At 37.8% G+C, this 24,626-nt stretch overlaps 1 protein-coding gene across 4 annotated transcripts in view; it reads left to right on the forward strand.

Annotated features, from left to right (window-relative positions):
• myt1lb (myelin transcription factor 1-like, b) overlaps window positions 1-24,626 on the forward strand; it is a 185,001-nt gene that overhangs the window by 73,478 nt on the left and 86,897 nt on the right. For all 4 annotated transcript variants that reach the window (XM_039650967.2, XM_039650968.2, XM_039650969.2 and 1 more), the window contains 2 exons: window positions 1,017-1,065; window positions 1,218-1,251. In XM_039650967.2, the coding sequence (XP_039506901.2) occupies window positions 1,017-1,065; window positions 1,218-1,251 (83 nt within the window). The remainder of the gene's footprint in view (window positions 1-1,016; window positions 1,066-1,217; window positions 1,252-24,626) is intronic.

Here is a 24,626-nt window from a genome sequence, read left to right on the forward strand (position 1 = left end):
TCTATCTGTCTATGGGTCTGTCTATCTGTCTATAAGTCTGTCTGTCTATCTTTCTGTCTGTCTATCTGTTTGTCTGTCTGTCTTTCTGTATGTCTGTCTATCTGTCTGTCTGTCTTTCTGTATGTCTATCTGTCTTTCGTGTCTGTCTGTGTGTCTATCTGTCGTTCTACCCATAGACTCCTGCACAATAAACAGAAGCAACACCAAACAGACTCTTACAAAGTCATGACTCCGTTTCTGACCAAGCCCCTCATCTGCCATTGGTCAGGCAAACAGATAGTCCCGCCCTAAACTCACACCATTGGTTGAGTCACTGCTGCTGTTTTGAGCTGGTCCGGATGCTTTGAACATATTCAAATGATGTTTTTGTGCTACAGAACAACCGTGTACAACTTTTCAGGAAGACGATCTACAATGATTTATTCTGTACACAAATGATTTGGCTCAAAAACAAAAAGCAACATTTTGAATCAGTTGTTCCAACCGATTTCAACATTGATCCTTTCTATTTCAGATCAAATTAACGGCTATTATAGCATAGGTTAAATGTAACTTATTTTAGCTTGTGTATTTCATGAACTAGTAAGACATTATTTGTCAAGCATAACAACAGTAAAGTACTCACAGTAAACACAATACACATAATAAATAAACAAATGGGCTTTTTCCTTTAATAAAAAACTTAAAATAATAATTAATTCCAAGACTTATTCTCCTAATCCTAAGCAAAGTATGCTTCGAACTACAACTCCCAACTCCCATCCATTTTTCAAAGTCATCAAGACAACTTATAATTTTAAAAAAAAAGTATTACAGTACAAAGTATTACACATTATTATGCAACAGAATTTTTGCAACTTAACAAATTATAATTTTTAACGTACAACTCAGTCATTTATTTATGGTAATATGAGCATATCTCAGTTTAACATCAGAACACACACATCACTGTCACAAACATAGGCTCACATTAAAAACTGAAAGCATTCATTATGCTTGTATGTGTGTCTCCGCAGATGGAGGTGGATGTCGCAGATGAGAAGCGCCATTGCACACGCTCAAAAGGTATTCTGCTCTCCGTCACGTACACACGACACACAGATGTAACGTGGCGATATGCTCAGACCGGCCTTTTGTTTGAGTGATAATCTAATCTTCTTTTGCCCTTTCGACTGCCCTCTCACGTCCTCCTGTCTCTCTGTGTGCTTCTTTCACAGTTCCCCTGGAGCCAGCCATACAAGAGTTGTTCAGGTCAGTGTTTCTACACACAGGCTGGCAGAGAGCTCTTTACCTGCGGAATGTTGTGATCACGCTTTCCATCTGTCATATCCTGTTGGGTGATGATCAAATAGTGGCACTTTGCTTAGCTGCAACTATTTCTCCATAGGATGACATATGGCCAAATCCTTTTGGAGCCCATCTAGAATAAAAAAAAAAAAACTAGAAAAAAAAAAAAACACAATATACACTTCACTTTTTTCAAACTTTGGTTTGAAGGTTGTTCTAAACTGATAGTTTTCACGAAATGATGTGAGAAATTTACACCTCTGGTTAACAGAAATGAAGGCGGTGAATCGGGTACAGATGTAGACCTAACTGATAGATATCACCATTCTGCCACAGATGAATAAGCACAGTACATTAAGACAGTTGTTTTATATTAATTAAATTAAATATGCACGTATTTGCATATATTTCCATAACAGATATCTGAACATTAAATCCAGGTTCAAATTCCTGTTACATATTATAGTTGAAGGGTATTTTGCATATCTTTTTTATCACTTACTGTGAACAGAAAAAAATTATCACAATATTTTTAAGAATAAAATAGAATAGAATTTTTTTTAAGTTGCCACAGAAGCATTTTTGATCATTTTCACATTTTTAATGGCCTCCAGAATATATATATATATATTGTATGAATATCTAAACATGCAATATTAAAACAAAGTTTTATTCTAGCTTAATACATTTTTTTAATCAACACTTGAATGTGTGTGCGTTTCATATTAAAAAGTCACATTCTGAGCAATTATAAATGACGGAAATGTTTGTCAGTGGCGGGGAAAGAGTTAAATATACACCAGTCGAATGATATGAACAAATAAACCCCTGTGTAAAAGTCTTCTGAATAGTAATAGGAATAAAACTGTCAAGTTGTGTGTGATAAGTGCTGTGGAAGTGGAGATTCGTTTGCATAATTTGATGTGTAAATAGGTTGGTTCAGTCATGTTAAATAATTTTTTGGACTTGAATAAAACCATTCATTTAGACGTTACACTGTCAGGAAAAAAAATAATATATATATATATGTGTGTGTGTGTAAAAACGCTGAGCTTGTCAGTACCCTTAAAGGGACAACCCCTGAAAGAGGCATTTTATTAACCTAGAATAGTAATATGTAAGGCTCTATTCAAAACATATGAACTTTTACGGGTAAATAAGATTTCTGGAATTAGAAAAAAAAAAGTGTTGGATGGGACTTGATTTCGTCTTTGGCATTGATTGCCTGAGGAAGATGCCGGTCAGTTGTGGAGGATATTAATCTCCACCCTCCATCGAGATATACGTCATGAAGAGAACAGACGTCGTTTCTTCTGGGACAACTGGTTAACGTTTTGATTAAAGATTACTAGGGCATATGAATTTTAAAAAAATGTGTAATTTATAAAACACTGCAACATTTAGTAAAAAAAAAAACAAGAATGGTCCGTTTTGATTTCATGGTGAATGTAAAAGTTCTCCACACTTGACATTTGTTTTGGAATCAATGCTTGACCTAAAAACAGTGTGGCTCAACTTCAGTATCCGGACCAACAGTCACACATCAGCTCAACAAATCGAGTCCAGACTACAGCGAAGACATCAAATAAAAGGTCACAGAGAACAAAAGCAGAACCATGTTTGAATACGATTGAAATCAAATTGAAGTGAGGTTTGAATCTTAGATATATTGTTTTTAGATGTATATATCTCCATATTGATGAATCTGACAGTCCATATTTGTGGGAGATCATTTATAAAAATAGAAAATAAAAGGAGTCCTAAGACAGAACCCTGAGGGACACCCGTTTTCATTCCTCTAGGCTGGGAGAGAGCAGCATTAAAAGACACACTTTGACGTCTGTAATGACATTATGAATTAAACCAGAGAACAGCTGATTTGGAGAGACCAATAGCAGTCACACATCAGCTCAACAAAACGGGTCCAAACTACAGTGAAGACATCAAATAAAAGGGCAAAGTGAGACATCTACTAATCTCTTAGACTGTGACTGTTCCTGCAGGTCTATCAAAGCCTGGTGCATTTGTGTTCATCTAACTTGAACATTATAGAAAACAGTCAATATATTGTGTTTTTATTCATTTGGTGCTATATCGCAGAGCAGAGTTCTTCTGTGAGGACTTTCGTTTGCCGCTCTGATTGCACTCAGCACCGCTACACTCACTCCCGCTCGATCGTACACTGTAAAAAAATATAACCGTAATTTTTACGGTAAAAAAACAGCAGCTGTGGTTGCCAGAACTTTACCGTCAAAATTGCGGTAGCAACGCTATTGGTTTTACAGACTTAACTTAAAATTTACAGTAATAAACCGTATCCCATTATCTGATGTAATGTTAATTTACCAACCTATTGAAGTATTGATATCTGTTTTGTTCCATTGTAATACACTGACAACCAACAATCATCACAGCAGAGATGGGAGTCACATGATCAATCAAAGCTCATCTCCATCTGAAGATTTATACTTACATGAAGAAGCTGCACAGTGTCATTCACACAAACATTAAACACCATCATTGTAACACACATGAAATTTAAAAAATGCAATAAACAATTATTTAACAACATTAAATGTTACATAAAACCCTAATTTACTGATTAGAAAAATAGAAAACTATGAGAAAACACAGTTATTTAAACAAAAATACGTGATTATGGGAATTATGGGAATGTCAATTTACGTTTTTTCACTGTAAATTGTACAATGAGTTGTTCTTTTTCAATTTAAAAAAAAAAACTGTAGATTTAACGGTATTTTACAGTAAAATTACATAAAATGTTCCATGAGATCTATCACAGTTATTTACCGTATATTGTAAGGAAACTTTCAGTTAACCCTTGTGCTGCATTAGATTTTTAACACCGTTGAGTGCATTAAGGACCAAAAATGGCCACATATTAAACATTGCCTAAAATATTATATATTATTATTATTTTCCACTTTTACCAAGTTAAATCTTTTAACCAGCATCAGTCCTCATCATAACTACCAAAAATGTATTCAATTTCAGGATTTTAACCCTTTAATTAACAGTTTTGTTTGCGAAACCATCGATTTGTATAAGAGGAAAAAACACAAAAATTCAATTATTTTCAATAAACTAAATGCAAAGAGAAAACTTTAGATTTGGATTATCACATGTCCCACTTTGCAAAAAATCCCACTTAGCGCGTTAGAGACCAAAAATGGCCACCTATTAAACATTGCCTATTGCCTAAAATAAGGTGCATTTCCACCCATAGGGAATAAATATGTAGTGACGTCATCTGGTGGAATACACTATATAATGCAAATATAATGCTTTTGCTTCAAAATGAAAGGATGTTTGTGCAAAAATCATGTTTCATGTATTACTGACAGCCTCAGATTTAAACAACGTTTTAATGGGTTTCAATGGGCCATTTTTGGTCTTTATGGTGCTGAGTGTTACTATTTGATCTACACAGTGTGTGTTATACATATTTTGCAAAATGGGATCACATTTTTTACATGTATCCAAAAAGTCACAATTTTGCCAAATTTCATACCATTTGCATTAAAACAGCCAAAATGGTCAAAGAAATTAAACTGCAAAAGACCAAAAATGTCCCTAATGCAGCATAAGGGTTAACCAATTAACAGTTTTGCACTGTAACAGTTTTACAGTTTATTACCGTTAAAAATCACGATTATTTTTCACCATTGTCATCTACTACATGTGTTTGGTTGAACTAATGATGTCATCATCCGTTAAAACGCATGCGCACGTTACTTAACTTCCTGAACAAGTGCCCGAGTCTCTTTCACATTCACGCGAACCGAACTCCGACCACTTCCTCCAGGTAGTCTCAAGCAGAGGAAAAATATTTCATGTAAAGGGAAGGCATAATATTGACGCTGTCGTTTGCGGTTTCAGGTCGCTTATTTGTGTTCTCGCTCTGTAGTCTGAAGGCCGTCAAAGGTTTCTATTTACAGTGCTGCGTTGAGCAAGCATCGTAGCCAGTCACGCTGAAACTGAAGAGATTGACAGCTTCTGTGATTAGAAATGAGCGCTCTTTACTCACTTTCAGTATATAATCTATTCACATTTTTTTTTTAAAGTTTTATTTTTCATGCTGCTAAGAGGCCTCATATACACTGCAGACATTCAGCAATTAAATGCGTGAGGGTATCCGCTAAAATATCCCAGATATTAAATGACAGTAAAGGCTCATAATTGGCTATAATTGTAACTTATGGTGTGATTTATGCACAGTTGTTCTAAATAGCCAGAATGGGCAGATTGTCCACATGATCTATAGGCAAACTTTTACATTTTTTTATTCAATGGATGCATTCTCTCATCTTTGTTTTTACTGGTAATTGTTACCATGTTGGGCTGTGTGTTAAAATCACACTTTTCTCACGATTTACAAATAGTTGGAAACATTTGGGATATTGTAAGTAATCAACTAAACAAAATATATAACATTGGCCTGGTGGTTTTTGGATATTTTACTGCATTTTGTACCTTTAAAAGCATTAAAAACTCCTGCATGGCACTGGAAAAGACAGTTTTTGGTGTATAAAAATCTATTTTTTTAATTAGCTTCAGCTTCTAACCTTTTCATGCTGAATATTGAATGACCCTTGTCTGAGTCCCAACCGGACCTCAGCATCTGACGGCTAGTTTGACAGTCCCTGGACTTTTGATGGACAGCTGGCTTCGCCGCTGCATTGATTGGCATCTCTGAGAAGAAAGACTGAGAATAAAGATGGAGGTGAAGATTGCATTACTGTGCACCTGCTCCTCTCGTTGATGCCCCTCCACCAGCGGCTTTAACTAGATAATTAAAGATAAATAAAACAACGGTTCAATCATTACTATCAGCCTCTCTTCTCTCTCTCTCTCTATCTTTCTCTTTCACGCTTCAGATAATTTCTTCTTCAGCTGGTGGGTTCTCATTTGCATGCTTATCAAAGTGTTTTGACTATCCAACGGGAGCTGCGGTGCTAAGGTGGGATCATTAATATGTTAATTAGTCCTTTTGACACTTTGCTTAAGCATGTGTACAACGTGCTCCTCATCCGTGACTTCAGTCATATTGGCTGGATGTATATACACACTCCCTAAATCCATTCGCATCAGTTTTATGGCCAGTATAGAGGGATATATGCGCGTGACGTCATCGTCGGCCTGCAGTTACTCGCATTGAGTGGCAAAAAGACTGAGCGGCTGTATTTGTTTTCAGCGTGAATGCCGTGAAAAACAAACACAACAAAGTGGGAAAGAGCTTTGCGATTGACTGTACAACTAGATTTGACAAAAAATCGGAGGTATATTTTTACAGACTGCTATAGAAACAGGAGCAAATGGATTGAAACAACTGGACTCCAGTCAGCGAAAGCTGGATTTGCAGTTTTCATTTTGTGTCAATATGCTGAATTTAGCTGTAAAACCATACCCATATATTTTGTATTGTTATATATATATATATATATATATATATATTAACAACTCATCAATTTAATATTTATCATTACATATTCTGCATTATTGGATGTATTTTAATAAACACTGACCAAAAAAAAAAATAATTGAAAACTATAAAGTTTTAGGGCTGGACAATATGATGATATACGTATACTGTATAGGCTATATATAACACTGATATAAGTGATCACCCAGATTTAGGGTTAGGGTTAGGTTAGGTTAGGTTAGGTGGTAGAGTCGTATACCACCCGAAATCCAATCGTTCAGACTGGAGAAATAAGAAATAGAAGGAAGATTTGCAGTACGGGCTAGAGAAGCTAGCATGTTCGGACTTTTTCCACATATTAACTTTAGTTTGTCAAAATTTTGCGCTCTCTCCTGCTTACTAAATCCTTCCCTATATGATTTTGCACTAGTGTTGTTACGATACCAAAATTATTGTTTCGATACCGATACCAAGTCAAGAATCGTGATTTCGATACTTTTTCGATACTTTTCCTGAAGAGGAAAGTATTTCTTACAGGGCGTTTCATACATTAGCCCCCTTCCTCTTCATCATAGTCCTTGACTATGCACTCAAGAAGGCAATCAGTGGGCGAGAGCAGGAACTTGGCTTCACTTTGACACCAAGGAAATCAAGTCGGCACCCGGCAGTAGTCTTGACAGACCTTGAATATGCGGATGACATCAGTCTGCTCTCTAATAGCATGGAACAAGCTCAAGAACTACTGCACAGGGTGGAGCTAGAGTGCACTAAGGTTGGCCTTAGGGTAAATGCGAAGAAAACCGAGGTCATGACCTACAACATACCACCGGAACATCAACCTCTGATAACAGTAGGAGACACTGTGCTGAAGGAAGTTGAGGATTTTAAGTACCTGGGCGCATGGGTTAACTCAACAGAGCGTGATCTAAAAGTGAGGAAGGCACTTGCGTGGAGGGCCCTGAACGGCATGAACAGTGTATGGAACTCCAGCCTCTCCCGCCAAATCAGACTCAGCTTATTCTACGCAACGGTAGAGTCTGTTCTCCTCTATGGCAGTGAATGCTGGACACTGAATCCAACCCTAGAGAAGTCCCTGGACGGGTGCTACACCAGGATGCTCCATGCAGTGCTTAATATCAGTAAGGGAATGCATGTAACCAACAAAATCCTCTATGAGGGAGTATCAAGAGTGACCGACAAGATTTCTGTGAGGAGAATGAGACTTGCAGGACATTGCCGAAGGCATCGAGAGCTGCCAGCCAGCAAGCTGGTGCTATGGGAACCAACACATGGCCACAGGTCAAGAGGACGCCCCACGCTAACATACGTGGACATACTCAAGAGGGATGCGGGAGCCCAGAGCACCAACGAACTGGCCGGATGCATGTAGAATCGGGATGCATGGAGGCAACGATGGAAGGCTCGTCTGAGGACGACTTAGTAGTAGTTTCACATACACCTCCTTTGCGTATGTCTGTGCTCTTTAAATCCTGTAATAACCTAATATAAATAAATCACTGACAAACATGCTCATGCTCTGATTATAATCATATAGCCTAGATCATTTTAGCTGATGTTTTGTATACTTTATTTTAGCAGCTTGCAAATTATTTTTGCTATCTATGAAAGTTGGGGGGGAAGTTGTACACCTTATACAAAAATAAATAAAACATCTCCAGTTAAATAGCAGATAATTGATTTATTTCACTATTAAATAAGAGATCTAGCGCTAAAATCTGTTGTTTTTAATCAAGCGGAGCTCTCTTTTTCGCTGCTATCGGTTGCATGGTCTTTTGCAGCAACATGACATCATAACTTTTGCGTAAACATACACTTTCGAGTCAAGTGGCGTGTTATCTCTGCGCATTTTGAGCTATCCGCGTGTATGCGTGTATGTCTACGCCATTAACGTCCGAGTGATTCCACGTGTCTGTACACGCCGTCAAATGTCCGCGCGAAACGAAGCAAAATGTAGATCTACATCTGGGGAGCTATCTTTTTTTTTCCTAGGATGGTAAGGGAACAGTCATGAATGCCATTAACCCCAGTGACGGGTAGGTTTAGGGACGGGGTTGAGGTAAGTCATATATTTAGATATACAGTAATAACGTTAAGTCAACGGCGTTCATAAACACGCTGAAAAGCGATTGTTGATAGCACGCCAAAAATGGAAATACGAATTGGCGTGTCATACAACGCTACTTCATGCGATCAGTCTGTTTGCAGAGACTATTGTGTACAGGCCGCCGGAGTGTTGCTAAGAACTTGCAAAAGTATAACTATCAGACCGGCCCTCGCGGCCTCGAAACACTACCGGCCCACCGGAAAAAGTCCTCAATCTCCGGATTGCCACTCCGCTACTCCACTTGTGCTCACGCATGCAGCCGTCTCGCTGTAGTGTTTGTCTCATGACAGCTGCCGTTTCTTTGCTGCATGGGAGGAGAAAAAACACTGACGTCCATAGGGAGGCGCTGGAAGCGTGCGTTGCACACACTAACATGTAATATGTCTCTTACAAATCTGGAACGCGGTCATTCATAAAAGTATCGATACTAATAATTGTGAGGTTTTTAATTTCCGAGTATCGCGATACTTTTGACGTATCGGTGCATCGTGCAACACTATTTCGCACCTACCACATGTTTTTTTTTTCTGTGTTACTTTAGTGTGACAATGTGTTCAGTAGTACATAAACAGTGCAGTCCATGCTGTTGTTTACATCCGAATGCCTCCATAATGGCCGCTCATCCAGGTTACCGCCCAGAACGTTAAAACCCTCTATAGACAAATCATTTCCAGAGCGGCGTCACCAACGGACGTCACGGCTAGACTTAAAACCAATCAGAGCGATGAAGGAGATGACGTATGCAGAGCGGCGGAGTGTTGTTCTTTGCTCGGTTTTTAACAAAAAGGAAACGTTCAAATCGCTTAAAACAGACACGATAGCGGATTCGAACGAGTGATGTTCAACGGCGGCATCCATCTTTGTAATGTAGGTGACAAAATCTGCTTAAAAAATTCCAGCACTGTCGTCATCGTGTAAAGCCCGCCCCAACGTTTCTGATTGGTGCCGCGGTTTCGACGGATTGGAAATGGGCTTGAATGAGCTCTTTGCCAGACTAACTTTCAGAGCAAATCTAGGCTAAATTTGACAGAAGTTGTCTGGGTTTTCCCAGGCTAACTTTTTCCAACAAACATTTTATTCACAAAATACAAACTTTAGTCAGGTAATATAATATCTTATTTGTGAAAAGTAATTCCCGAGTGTTAGTCCGCCGATTTGAGCAGGAATATGCTGCACAGTACGCTGTCATCTACTTCTGCTATGCAACACAATAAGAATACGACCGTTTAAGATGGTGGCCGTATTTCTCAGTGCCCAAGAGCCAATAAGGCATCTATTATATATATGATATCTATGATATGTGAAATAGCGAAATGAGTTAGCTTTATTTTGACACTCTCCACATCCTCACCTAACATCACTCTATGCATTTCCGCCTATTTCAATAGGTGTGCCTTTTTTAACGTTCATCTCCTCAGCTGAAATAGACGCCTGACAATATTGACTGAACCCTAAACAAGACATCGTGAGTTCATGGTTTACTGCAGAAACCGACAAGTGTAACGGAGGCCAGCTAATAGTTGCTGTGCGAGAAAAACCTCACTCCCCTGATCTCAATAGATACTCTAGCGACAGTCTTTAGCCTCCTTGTTAGAGTGCCTGACTCTCATGCCGGAGACCCGGGTTCGAGGCCCACTCGGAGCGGGTCGAGTGGGACCCGCGTGGAGGGGTTACACAAGCACCCTTGTTGTTTGTGAATACAAGCCAAGCGTGCCGCACAAGCCCTCAAAAGTGAAGCCAAAACGTCTCGATCGCCCCCCTGTGACCAATCCTAGTATAGGTCATAAACCCCGCCTCCCCATGTTATTCAACGGGACGTGAGACCAACTAAACAATTAAATTACACTTCACATATCCTTTATCCAAAGATAGTTTCTGTCATTTATTGTAGTTTCTATCACGTTGATGTAATTTCAAGAGTTTGTTTTTGAAATAAGTTTGTTTTTAGTTAGTTATGTGATGATGTAAAAACAGTGCTGTGACATCATGATTGACAGCTGTGATTGACAGGTTCTCTGTGCGAAGTAGTCACTGAAGCACCAACAGACTTTTTATCACAATGTTGATTATGGGGTTAGTAGTTGTATTTACCTTATTTTAACGAGGTTCTGCAATCAGCAGACATCATTGGAGAAGAACGAAGCAGACAGAGGCCACTTAAAAAAAGTGCGGGGCATGTGCTTGCGGGCCTTGATTTCGCGGCTTTACTTCCTGCTCACGACTGCGCATGTCTGGTCCCGAAAACGCAAGTGCGCAGACTCAAGTTCCAAGATGTCAGCGCCATATCGGGACTTTGGCGGCTTCAGTTCTCTCTGATGGAAAAGAGCGAAAGGGCGTCGTCCATTTTTTTACAGTCTATGATACAAGCCGATAAGTGTGTTTTAGCGAATCAGCACGCAGTATTCAGGTCAGGTGACCAGAGCTGAGAGGAGTTTCGTCAAAGCTGACAGAAAGTGATCGAGAAGTGGTTGATTTCGATGAACTTGTGACATCTTCTTCAGGGTGTAAAAGTAAAATAAAAGCTTTTGAAGGAACCTTGGTAAAGCAACGCATAACAGTGTTCAGGGAAAAGCTCCCTGTATCAAAGATTTTGTATGAGTTTTATAGCAAGTGCTTGGTTTTATGTAACTCTGAAATATGAAATGTGTTATCTGCTTTTGCCAGAAAACGACAGTTAGAGTTATCTGCTTTTACTTAAAAAAACGTATAATATATATAAAAAACATAGCCTATATTAAATGACCTTTGATTTTGTAAGTTACCTGTACTTTTTTTTGGAGTTATTATACTTTATCAAAAATAACCCAGCTGCAGCTGCAACTGTCTGACCCCTAGACACATACCACCTACCTAAGCATTGTTGCAGACCATGTACATCCTTTCATGGAAACGGTGTTCCCTGGTGGCTCTAGCCTCTTTCAGCAGGATAATGTGCCCTAACACAAAGCAAAAAACGGTTCAGGAATGGTTTGAGGAGTGCAACAGCGAGATTGAGGTGTTGACTTGACCTCCAAATTCCCCAGATTCAATCCACTCGAGCATCTGTGGGATGTGCTGAACAAACAAGTCCAATTCCATTGATGCCCCACCTCGCAACTTACCGGACTTAAAAGATCTGCTGGTGCTGGTTTCTTGGTGCCAGAAACCGCAGCACACCTTCAGGATCTAGTGGAGTCCATGCCTCGATGGGTCAGGGCTGTTTGAGCAGTGAAAGGGGGACCAACACAATATTTGGAAGGTGGTCATATATGCACAGAAACTAAAACTAAATTTCCCCGTGATACGATAGCCGATTACTCGGAATCATTTCAGCCGATGCCAATATCGCTATTTTTTTTTTTTTTTTTTGAAGGAAAATAATAATGTTACAGGAAACCTCTCATTTGGTACATTATACAGTAATATTAGCGGTTAAAATTAACAACAGCGCTAGTATACTGTATTCAACTGTTATTTATTTCCAGATTTAATGGCGCTTTTCCATTACGAGTACCAGCTCGACTAGACTCGGCTCGCTTTTCGCTACGTTTTCCGTACCGTCACAAATAGTACCCGGTCGTCATAGCGACGCCTTTCGTTCCTCGTTGCCCCATCAAGCTCTCGCTAGAACCAAACAAAGGAAATTTTACACTTCGTCGTTTGACCACGGCGTATTTTTCTGAGTTGCCATAATAATAGTAGTAAGTTTAGCAACTATCTCTGGCCAAACTATTTAAAAATGGCGGGGGTATTCTGGATACTCCATCTCCATCTACAGGGTCAAATAAAGCCTGTATTAACGTCTCTATTTTTCAACTGTTGAAGCGTTATTGTCGCGTTAACGTGCCTTAAATTCAGCATGAGACATTTTCTTGAGTTGCATTCGGACACATTTTTCCGCAGCCTTTTGGTTGACAGGATACAATTTTTAAACTATTTTGGAAAATAATAGCTTTTAATCGGGGGATAACGATTGTTGGCCGATACATTGGTGAATCTCTATTATATGTGTGTGTGTGTGTATATATATATATATATATATATATAGCCAACCAGCAACCAACAAAAAATGATATTACATGCTCTTACAGGCAGATGTATAGCTAATGGTCAATATTTTGTATCGTATACAGTTGTGCCATTCTTCCATTGGCGCTATGAGAAGAAATGAGCTATTAGGAGCACGTAACACAAAAGCTTGCAATGATCTAAACTCTCAGGTCTCTTAGCCCGCCTACTCAGGTTTTAGATTACTAGTTTCTGCTCAGTTCACACGCGGCTGAATGACTGACACGGCTCTGCTTTTGTAGCGGGCGTTCAGCCCTGGAATTACAGACAAACCACTCGTCTGGCAGACCTTTGGCTCTGTGAGAAGAACGGCGAGAAGATGAATGAGAAAACGATCTGCACGGGGAGAAGGGGATGGCGACAGGGACAGGTAGTGATCATGAGGAGATTAGTTACACCCTCCTGTCAGCCCCGACCCCAAAACCCACCTCATGTACCCCATCACAGCAGATGTGGAATTATACAGGTGGCGCGTAACCATGGCGACAAAAAAAAAATTATTGGGCTTTCTTCCCAACCAGACTCAAATCTACATGCAAGAATAGATTCTGAAGAAAAAACACAAAAATATACAATGCTTTATTGCAAGGGTTTTGATTTTGCATTGTTACCAAAAAGCATATATATATATATATATATATATACAGTATATATATACATATATATATGTATATATATATATATATATATACAGTATGTGTGTGTGTGTGTACTATTTATAGTATGCTGTATGTACAAAAAGTATAAATTTTAAGTTAATTATTGGAGAGAAAACTTGCTTAGTTATCATAAAAATAATGTAACTACTAAAATATTAAACGAATTCTAACATCTTAATAGTGCAAAAATTGCCTTTAAGTAAGAGTTAGTTTGTAAGTAGAAAATACCGTTAGTTAGTTAGTTAGTTAGTTAGTTAGTTAGTTAGTTAGTAGAAATTACAGTTAGTTAGTTAGTTAGTTAGGGTTAGGGTTAGGGTTAGGTTAGGGTTAGGGTTAGGGTTAGGGTTATTTTCTGTTTACTAGCTAGTAAACAGAAAATACTAGTTAGTTAGTAAGAATAAAATACTGCTAGTTAGTTGGTATAAAATACTGTTTGTTTGTTAGTTAGTTATTTAGTTAGTATAAAATACTGTTAGTTAGTTAGTTAATTAGTTAGTTAGTATAAAATACTGTTAGTTAGTTAGTTAGTAGACAATACTGTTAGTTAGTTAGTTAGTTAGTTAGTTAGTTATTTAGTTAGTATAAAATACTGTTAGTTGGTTAGTTCATTAGTTAGTTAGGTAGTTAGTTTGTTTGTTAGTTAGTATAAAATACTGTTAGTTAGTTAGTTAGTTTGTATAAAATACTGTTAGTTAGTTAGTTAGTTAGGTTGTAAGTATAAAATACTGTTAGTTAGTTATTTAGTTAGTTAATTAGGTTGTAAGTATAAAATACTGTTAGTTAGTTAGTTAGTTAGTTAGTTAGTATAAAATACTGTTAGTTACTTAGTTGATATAAATACTGTTAGTTAGTTAGTTAGTTAGTTAGTTAGTTAGTTAGTAGAAAATACTGTTAGTTACTTAGTTGGTATAAAATACTGTTAGTTAGTTAGTTAGTTAGTAGAAAATACTGTTAGTTAGTTAGTTAGTTAGTAAATAGAAAATACTAGTTAGTTAGTAAGTATACAATACTGTTAGTTAGGTAGTATAAAATACTTTTTGTTAGTTAGTATAAAATAATGTTTGTTAGTTAGTTAGTTAGTCAGTCAGTTAGTTAGTTAGTTAGGTTGTAAAATACTTTTTGTTAGTTAGTATAAAATAATGTTTGTTAGTTAGTTAGTTAGTCAGTCAGTTAGTTAGTTAGGCTGTATGTATAAAATACTGTTAGTTAGTTAGTTAGTTGTTAGTTAGTTAGTTAGTTAGTTAGTATAAAATACTGTTAGTTAGTTGGTTAGTTAGTTAGTATAAAATACTGTTTGTTTGTTAGTTAGTAAGTTAGTATAACATACTGTTAGTTAGTTAGTTAGTTAGTTAGTTAGTTAGTTAGTTAGTTAGTTAGTTACATCAATGGGAATATAGTGATCCAAGAGAATATCACCCTCCTGTCAGCCCCGACTCCAGGTTTAGGGGTGAAATGTGACCTTTACATGTTTACCTTTCCACTGGCTAATGGACAGGGATTGGGATTAGGTTTGGGTTTTATTTTTCCTGAAACGAGGAGATTACGAACTGTTTCTTCTGTCTGGAGTTTTTGATCGAGAAGGTGCGAGATGACATGTGATGCACACACCAACACACAAGAGTGACACACATTATGCAGCGCTGATGCTGAATACACACTCTCTCACACACATGCAAATGACTACAGCAGTGTGTGACATCAATGTTTTGAGTGACATTTAGTATCTGGGTTGCCCAAGATGCTCCATAAAAGAGTCATGGTGCGAATCTGTGGAAGCTGAATAATTCATGTGGCGAGAGGTAAACACAAAGCACTGCTGGTATTATATGTTAATAAGAAAACACAGCTAATGAGGGACACACTATTTACAGCCTGCATTTGCTCTTTTACACATGCTGTCAGACAAACTGCACTGTCTTTTACAGGATTAGACTTTAAAACAGTCTTTAATGCATCATGAACGGTTCAAAGTTGGATTTAAGGTTTTACTACTTGCTATCTCTGACTACTTTTTAACATTCAGCCATGTCCGGATGCTTGGAAGATGACTTACGGTGCATAAAATATACTTCAAGCTTTATATAATTTGTAAAAAAAAAACAAAAAAGCAAAAAAAAAAAAACAACTAACTTACTTATAGTTAGGTCACAATTTAATTTGTGTTTCGTAACAGTGTAATACACTAGCAATTACTAAGTATATTAACAACTGCTCACTATATTTGTGGTAATGCTTGTAATTAAGGTTGTAAATAAACAAGGACACATTAAAATAAAGTGTGTTTTCAAAATACAGGTTACACTTTATTTTAAGGCATCCTTGTTACAATGTAGCCACATATAATTAAGTACTGAATAATAATACTTTAAAACATGCACATATATGGTTTAGGGTTAGTTGATTGTAACATTTATAACAAGGACATTGAATATTAAAGTGTTACATAAATAAATTATTTAAAATTTATATTAAATGCAATTAGCTGAACTTTAGAACGTTTATACCCACTTAGTTACTTCTTCAGGTTATTTCGTAATTACTTCTATTTTCTTTGAAATATGATACTGACAAGTATTTACGGTAAAGTAAAACATACTTGAATGCCATTTCAAATGCAATGATTTCAAATGTGCTTTAGTATGTTAGTCAACGCATAAAAAACAAGTACACTTCTTTATTAAAACTATGATTTTAAATGTACTTTAAAGTAAAACTTTTAATTTGGCACAAAAAAAAAATTGAAGTATACTTTTATTTCACTAATATTGTGTTATCTGAGATTCGAAGTACTAGTGCACATTTAGTACAGTAAGGGGCATAATTTGATCTAAGAAACCAAACTGGAGGTGAATAAATGCAATCCCATTCAGTGGATTTGTTCCAACATTCAGGTGTATTGGTTTAACACATTTGTCTCTACAAACATTTTTTACTATTATGTACTGTACAAACTGTCATTTAATAAAGTGAGTGTTCGCTAATCGCTAGTAAATATGTGCATCTCCCTGAGTGACGCCATGTGACATATACACCCAAATCTTGGCAAAATCATGAGCTTCCCGGTCGGAACTGTGACGTCAAGTGGGATTTTCCTGCACTTGTTAAACATACTACAGAATTAAGCAAACTCGTGTGTGTTTTTGTAACAGATTCATGTTCCCTTTTATTTAAGATGTCTTATAAGATCGCAGTCTATGCAGACAGTAGACTCACTAGCTTTGTCAAAGAGCGGAAGTGTATTGTTATCCCAAACTGGAACCAATCTAATATTTACATTTCATATCATATTTAGCCATGGCTCTTTGAATAACGGAATGTCACCCCATATTACAAATAGCCCACTATACTGTCATTTATGGTTCATCTGTTGTATGTAAACTAGCCAATGATGGATTGATACTCTACCCAACTGCCTGAACGCAAAGTAATTATGAGAACAGTAAACAGATTATTGATATTACTTATATAGTGGGTGCTAGCAAAGCGTTGGTGAAGGGGATAAGCAGAGCAAAACCAGATTACGGCATGAATAATGTGCATATCTAAATAACTGCATAAGTACTCTGTCGCAGTGTTGATGTAAAGCAGATGTGGGTGTGAGACATCAGGTTCCTAAGCAGATTGTATTGGTCAGGGGATTGAGCGTTGTTGGAAAGGTCACTCATGCTGAATAAAGGCCCAAGGACGATAACGATAAACATAACGATACGGTTCTAAAAATCGTTCTCAATATAAAAGAATAGCAAAAGTCTACGCCACAACTAGCAAAAACGGTACGGAAAAACAATACATAGTAACTTTCACATCAAACATTGACAGCCAATCAGAATCCAACAGACTTTAAAGTAAGTACACATTGATGGCCCAAGACACGAAACGAGCGGTTTGTGTGAGAAAACAAACGTTTTTATATAGTTTTTACCTCTTGTAACCACAGCCTTGCCAAGTGATCTGATGGCAGGGGCGCTTCGTTCTGCGCAAGCACCGGAAAGCCCCGGAAGTGATCTCTTGCGCGGTTGTGAAAAAAAATTCAACGTTGTCTGTTGATATGTCGAAATTGTCTTCCATTGCGATTTCCTGTATATCTAAATATGTTTAGATCTTCACAGTGAAGGGTAACACTTCCGAAACCTCTGTCTAAACAATGAGTGACGTACACCCGCGAGAGATCACTTCCGGCGCTTGCGCAGACCGAATCGCCCTCGCCCTCAGATCACTTGGACGTGGCTGTGGTTACAAGAGGTAAAACGATATAAATACTGTTCGTTTTCTAACACAAACCGCTCGTTTCTTGTCTTAGTCCATCAATGTGTACTTACATTTACGAGTCATTAGATCATGTTTAATTTTGACTTCTCTGTGCATGCTCTTTGAGGTGGTGACCATAGACCTTCATTATATGACTGACAGACAAGAACGGTTTGACCTAAAAATATCAAGACACCTACATCTAGGATGCCCTTGAGGTAAGCTAAAACATTCCAACAATTTATTTCAAAGTGAACTATCCCTTTAATGAGCATTTAAAGCGGCAGACGACAAAACTGCGGCATGCGCTATTAACAAACAGAACGCTATGGTGTGGATCCTAATCATTAGTCATCGTTCTTTGTGCGAACAGGACTTAACACTATAACAACACTATAGTCACAATGAAATTTCGATTAAATGTTAACATTTTGGACATGCACCATTGTACTACAATAGTAAGCAAAGAAAAAAAAAAAACAGTTTGAAATGTACTTTGGTAGCCCTTTTTACAGTTCTGTTGCGAACACACACTGTACGTATTTAAGGGTCCATACTTCAAGCGATGTCGTTTCAAAATCGGGTCAAAACGAAATTGGTTTAGAGGTCGTACACCGTCGTCGTCGGACTTGTCTCGGTCTCGGTCTCGGCCACTGGTCTTGCCAAATATGGCTTTCGGTCTCGACCGAGTCCAACATTTTTGAATGTGTGTTCATTTATTAGGCAAGCCTATCAGGGTAACGTTAACTTAGAAAATGCCCAAATTAACCAAGTGCTCACTACAACGGAGCGCGTCTTCTCTGTTACTATAGTTACTAGCTAACGTTACTTAAAAATCCTGGGTGTTGTGCACAATTCTAATCATTCCCGCAGGTCTCCCATTTATAATGCGGATATATATTCCCACAATCGCAATACACACAGATTATAAAATCAAATAATTCTTTTTATAACTATGCGCCAGACGCAATTTCACAAACATTGTGAGTGTTCGGCGGTGCCGCGTCTTCTCTTCTCTCAAAATGTGTTGTGGAAGGCAAGCATCAAGCGCTGCCACGATAATACACACACACTCGCGTTCAGGAGTCGGGACATGACGGAATATTCACTTGCACAATCGGGCCAGCAGTGCACCGTGAATAAAGCTTACCATTTACACATCTTTTTAAGTCTTACCAGTTTAACATTCAAGCAATGTTAAACTGTCAGTCCTCGCGCGCTCTCTGGGATGACTTTGCGCACATTCATAGAAAATCCGCCTCAAGAACAGCTGCCCAGTAACAAAAGTTATTTTTCATGGATTAGCTATATTGCTTTAACACTCAAAACTGTGTCAATTTCGGTCTTTGTGAGTATACACTTAACATAGTCGGATTTGTCTTTAATAAGCATAAAATGCACGCCAGTATAATGAACACAGGATCCGTGCACTGGCTCTTAAAGTGACAGCAACCATATGTCTCGGTCATTAATTTTGTCGTATAAACAACAAAACAGAGCTTTAAGTTAAAGGAATCAGGATTGATAGCCTATGTGTTTAATTTATTTAGGACTAAAATACTATCCAGAGTTATTTTCCATTTGATTATTTCATTCAGATTCTATCTATGAATATTAGTGTTAGACCTATTCACAAACGTTTCTCTTTATTTGTCTTTATTTGTATCTTTATTGTATTGTATTTATTTGTGCAACTTTTTTCAATTTAATTGAACAATTTAAATCAAGTCTTGTGTTGTGTAAATTCTTAACAACATTACCCCATTGTAAAAATGCAATGAGTGCAAACATTTAGGCAAGATAAATTGAATAATTTTGTTTGGCAAAAAACGAACTTCAGGCTCTGCCGACTTTTTTTTTTCTCCTGTCCTGGACTCGGTCTTGACTCGGACTCGAACCTTTTTGGACTTAGTCTTGTCTTGGACTCAAACCTCTTTGGACTCTTGACTAGTCCTGGTCTTGGACTTGTCTTAGACTCGACAAAGGTGGTCTTGACTACAGCCCTAGCTCTGAGGCTCCGCCTTCTTTAAGATGTAAATATTCTCCAGTTCATCTTTTCCATTCAGTCCGTCGAGGTCAGACGCGAGTGAAAACATGAACACACTGGAGAGACGCTTTATAGTAGAAATTGAAGTTGCAATTCTAATCCATCGAAAGATACACTGACACTTTTTCATGTTTAATACTGTAAAGCTTCAAAAAACGAAATCACCCCTGAGCGAAAAATGAAAAAGAACGTCCCCGTGAGTATATCAGGACCATTACTAAAAAATGACAATATCAGGGTAATAACTACCTAACCTCAACCCATGTTAAGTTCTTATATTACTTTTATGTAAGGACACTATTGGTGCACATGCAGTAAAATAGAGTGCAACCATTATTTCAAGCTACATTTTTTTAGAGTTTTTAACTGCCCCTTTTTAACAATCGTCGCTTCTTCTTTTTTCAGACGATCAATAGTTGTTCCATTGTAGGTCGTTCTTTTTGAGCAGTTGTTTAATTGTCGGTGTTGCTTTTTGTTATTTATTTCTGTATGTACCCAGTTGTGTTGCTATTCTTCTTTCCCAGAGAGCATGAACACTGGTCCTTCTCATTTCCATAGCTGCGATCGGCTCCAATAATTGGCTTTTGTTGGCGCGAGTGTGTAAGTAGAGCGCTTTGGTCCTGATGTATACCTCATTTGGATTCCGCGGACAGTCTGCGGCTTGTATTATTCATACCTTGACAGATAACGCTCGCTAAAAGCTTTGGGACGTGGCCAGGCTGGCAGGACGGGATTTCAGGTGGCCGGACCTCTCTAGCTGTGGCAGAAAGGCAGGATAAGAGTGAAAGAGAGAGACGGGATTTCCGAATAAACGCCGGGAGCTGTTTGGACTGACGAGCCGGCACATCCTCAGCACGACCCTTCAGTCCCCCCCTCCGTCAGCAGAGCTAGTCAAGCATCACTGTGTGCTCGGGTCCATTAATCACTGCACACCCCTCCCTCGCTATCACAGCCCACCACTGCAACACACATTTACATATTTAATGGAGGCTTAATGTGATTGAATGACTGCTTGGAGGAAACCAAATTGCACAGGGAGGTCTACCAACAATAGGCAGTGTGTGGCGTCTAATCAAGTGCTATTGTCAGATGCTACCTGTAATGGGGTCCGCGTGATGCCGATGCCATGCTTTCAAATGAAAGGCTACGTACCTGCACTCAATTTTTCATTCCGGGTTCATTTTGCAAATCTACCCATTTATCTTACGTCTGGTATAGAGGAAGTCTTCGTGCTGAGTGTTTCCTTCGTTTTTACTGTTTATAGCTCTTTAAAGCTTATGTAAGATTTCTGCACTCAACAAATCAAGGCATATTTTATTTTTTATTTTATTTAGATAATTATGTTTTCATGATGCTTTTATTCAAATGGCTTAAAGGGTTAGTCAACTCAAAAAAGAAAGTAATTACTCTCCCTTACGTCATTCCAACCCCGTAAGACTTTCGTTCATCTTCGGGAACATAAATTAAGATATTATTTATGAAATCTTGAGAGCCGTATCACTCCTGCATAGGCTTCTTAAGGGATTGAAAATGGCCCGCCCAAAAGTTATTAAAGACATCGCATGTCTTTAATGACATTTGCGCACAAATCGTATTCTCGTCACTTGATGAACTTAAAGGAGTAGTTCACTTTAAAAAAAAAAAAAAAAAACTTTTGCTGATAATTTACTCACCCCCATGTCATCCAAGATATCCATGTCATTCTTTCTTCAGTCGAAAAGAAATGAAGGTTTTTGATGAAAACATTCCAGGATTTTTCTCCATAGACTTCAATGGGAACCAAACGGTTCAAGATCCAAAAGACCGTTTCAGTGCAAACTGTTCAAAGGGCTTTAAATGAATAAGGGTCTTAACAAGCGTAACGATCGCTCATTTAATTAATAAATAACAAAGTTTAAGTTTTAGAAGCTCAAATGCTCGCCTTGCTCTGTTCTGTGATGCACGTTCATGACTCTCCTGTTCGAACTCGTTCATCAAAACGAACAAATCTTTTTTCGTGTCAATTGGTTCATTCAACTAACGAAATGAACGAGTGACTCAGGAAAAGATTTGTTCATTTTGATGAACGAGTTCGAATAGGAGAGTCACGAACTAGTCAGTAGTCAGTAGGTTTTTAAGAAAACATTTGAAAGCTACCACTTTTTACTGTGATTTTCCAATCTAAGTTGTGAATAACTGTCTGATTAGTTAAAGTCTGTACGTTTAAGACCAGGTGGTGGTGATTAAACACTAAATGGTGATTTATTACCCCTGTGCCCCTGAGGCACCTACACCTGTCTATGTGTACATACGTTATCTTCTCTGACAGTAACCTACTGGTATCCCATTTGATGCATTTACACATAATATCATAGCTAAATCTTGGTTCAGTTGGTTAAAAATAAACAATTTATTTTAATCAAAAGGCCAGAGAACAGAAAATGTTAATTTAAATATGAAGAGTTCAGATGCAAAAGCCTCTAAATGCCATTTGAAATTTTCTTCTTTAATGATGATTTTTATCAAACTTGTATATTTAAGTTCAGTAATTTCACTTAAATGGCAATAATAATTACCTATTAATTGTTATTTAAGTGAAATTACTGAACTTAAATATACAAGTTTGACAAAAATCATCATTCAAGAAGAAAATTTCAAATGGCATTTAGAGGCTTTTGCATCTGAACTCTTCATATTAAGTTCAGGCATGAAACTCTAGAGTAGGGCTAGGTATTGAGTCTGAAACTTTTTAGACACCAAACAATTCAATAACACATTTGATACCTAAGAGGTTAATCACGTCAACGTCAGTGAGCCAATAAGCTTGCAGAATTATTGGCTGTGGCAAAAAATCAAGGAAAACCAGTGTGTGTGTGCAGAACTGGAGTGTGTCGCAAATGAATCGAAACTTGCCGTATAGGATACTTGCCTCACAGACATGACAAATAGGCATATGGAAAGCTCGAAATGTCTACTTTTAAACATAACAATTCAAATCGAAAACAAATTCTCTCCGATTATGTAATCCCAATGGAAGGTGCATTTCTGAGTCAGCAACGTCAACTTCATCTTTGTAGCCAACACTGACTCAGAAAACACTAGTTTATTATTAAACAATTAAAATGTCCCCTTGCTATTTTCCCCCGACACATTCATAATCATTCGTCTATTTTTGTCAGTGCTTTGCAGCAAGTTTTATTGTGTTAAATGATATTTTGTATCTGAAAAAGTATCGTTCAGGAACTGGTATCGAATCAAGGTATCAGTCTCGACAATCGAAAACCATTGAAGGAGACCCAGCCCTACTGTAGAGGGCGCAGACTGATCACATGATCACATTATTTGCACGGCACAAGCTGATTGGCCTCCGCCGGTGAGATCACTTGCTCAACATTTCAATAGTCTGGTTCAGTGTTCGCCGTAAGCTGGTCGTACGGTACATTATCAGAGTACGTCTGAAACCCTTCCTTGACAGCTTGTCTTAGCTTCGGTGTATCTATTGGCCATTTCCCATTTTTCTAGTGGTTTGGTGCATACTGATGGAAATTATTTGGTTGTGACCACACTTGGTGTTTATACACACCAGACAATATAGAGACACGTGTGTTTACATTGCTTCTGATGCCACATGCACACTAATGTATGGAAGCTTGTTTCCGCCATTGAATAAAAAATATAAAAAAGAATTGTGACTTTTTATCTTACAATTCTGACTTTTTCTCACAATTCTGACTTTTTTTCTCACAATTGCGAGTTTATATCTCACAATTCTGACTTTATTTCTCAGAATTGCGTGATATAAAGTCGCAATTGCGAGTTATAAAGTCAGAATTGTGTGTTATAAAGTCAGAATTGCGAGATATAAAGTCAGAATTGTGTGATATAAAGTCGCAATTCTGAGAAAAAAAAGACAGAAGTGTGACTTTTTTTCTCACAATTGCGAGTTTACATCTCGCAATTCTGACTTTATCACACATAATTGCGAGTTTATATGTCGAAATTCTGACATCTTTTCTCAGAATTGTGAGATATAAACTCGCAATTGCGACTTATTAGGCCAATTCTAAGGACTAACTTTTTCCCCCCATCAGAATAGTTTAAATCTCACAATTCTGACTTTATATCATGCAATTCTGACTTTATAACTCGCAATTGCGACTTTATATCACGCAATTCTGACTTTATGTCTCGCAATTCTGACTTTATAACTCGCAATTGCGACTTTCTATCTCGCAATTCTGACTTTTTATCTCGCAATTGCGACTTTATATCACGCAATTCTGACTTTATATCTCGCAATTCTGACTTTATAACTCGCAATTGCGACTTTATATCACGCAATTCGGACTTTTTATCTCGCAATTGTGAGAAAAAAAGTCAGAATTGTGAGATAAAAAGTCGCAATTATTTATTTTATTTTTTTATTCAGTGGCGGAAACAAGCTTCCATACTAATGAGATGTTTCCAGTGTGCACATGTTTTCCAGAGCTGATCTCCAAACTAGTGCCTGTCAGATGCATTTGCCGGGTTGGTTGCTGAAAGCACGTCTTTGACCTTCATTGCCCTTAACCGTTTTCTGCACGCTCTTTGTAATGGTATAGATGCGCAGATATGTATGATCGTTTGAGAACACTAAAGCTCTTCAGTTTGAGTCATTTTGAAGCAGAATTTGTTTAGATCTGATGTTATGCTTACATCTCTCAGCTTCTCTCCGTCCTCCTGTGCTCCAGTCACTCCTGCTGGCTTCCTCGTTGTCTGCCTGCCAAGATGGCAAATCCCACTTGGATTTGA

This window comes from Pimephales promelas, chromosome 15 (assembly GCF_988280905.1).
Source record: "Pimephales promelas chromosome 15, fPimPro1.hap1.1, whole genome shotgun sequence".
In the NCBI taxonomy this organism is placed as follows: Eukaryota; Metazoa; Chordata; class Actinopteri; order Cypriniformes; family Leuciscidae; genus Pimephales; species Pimephales promelas.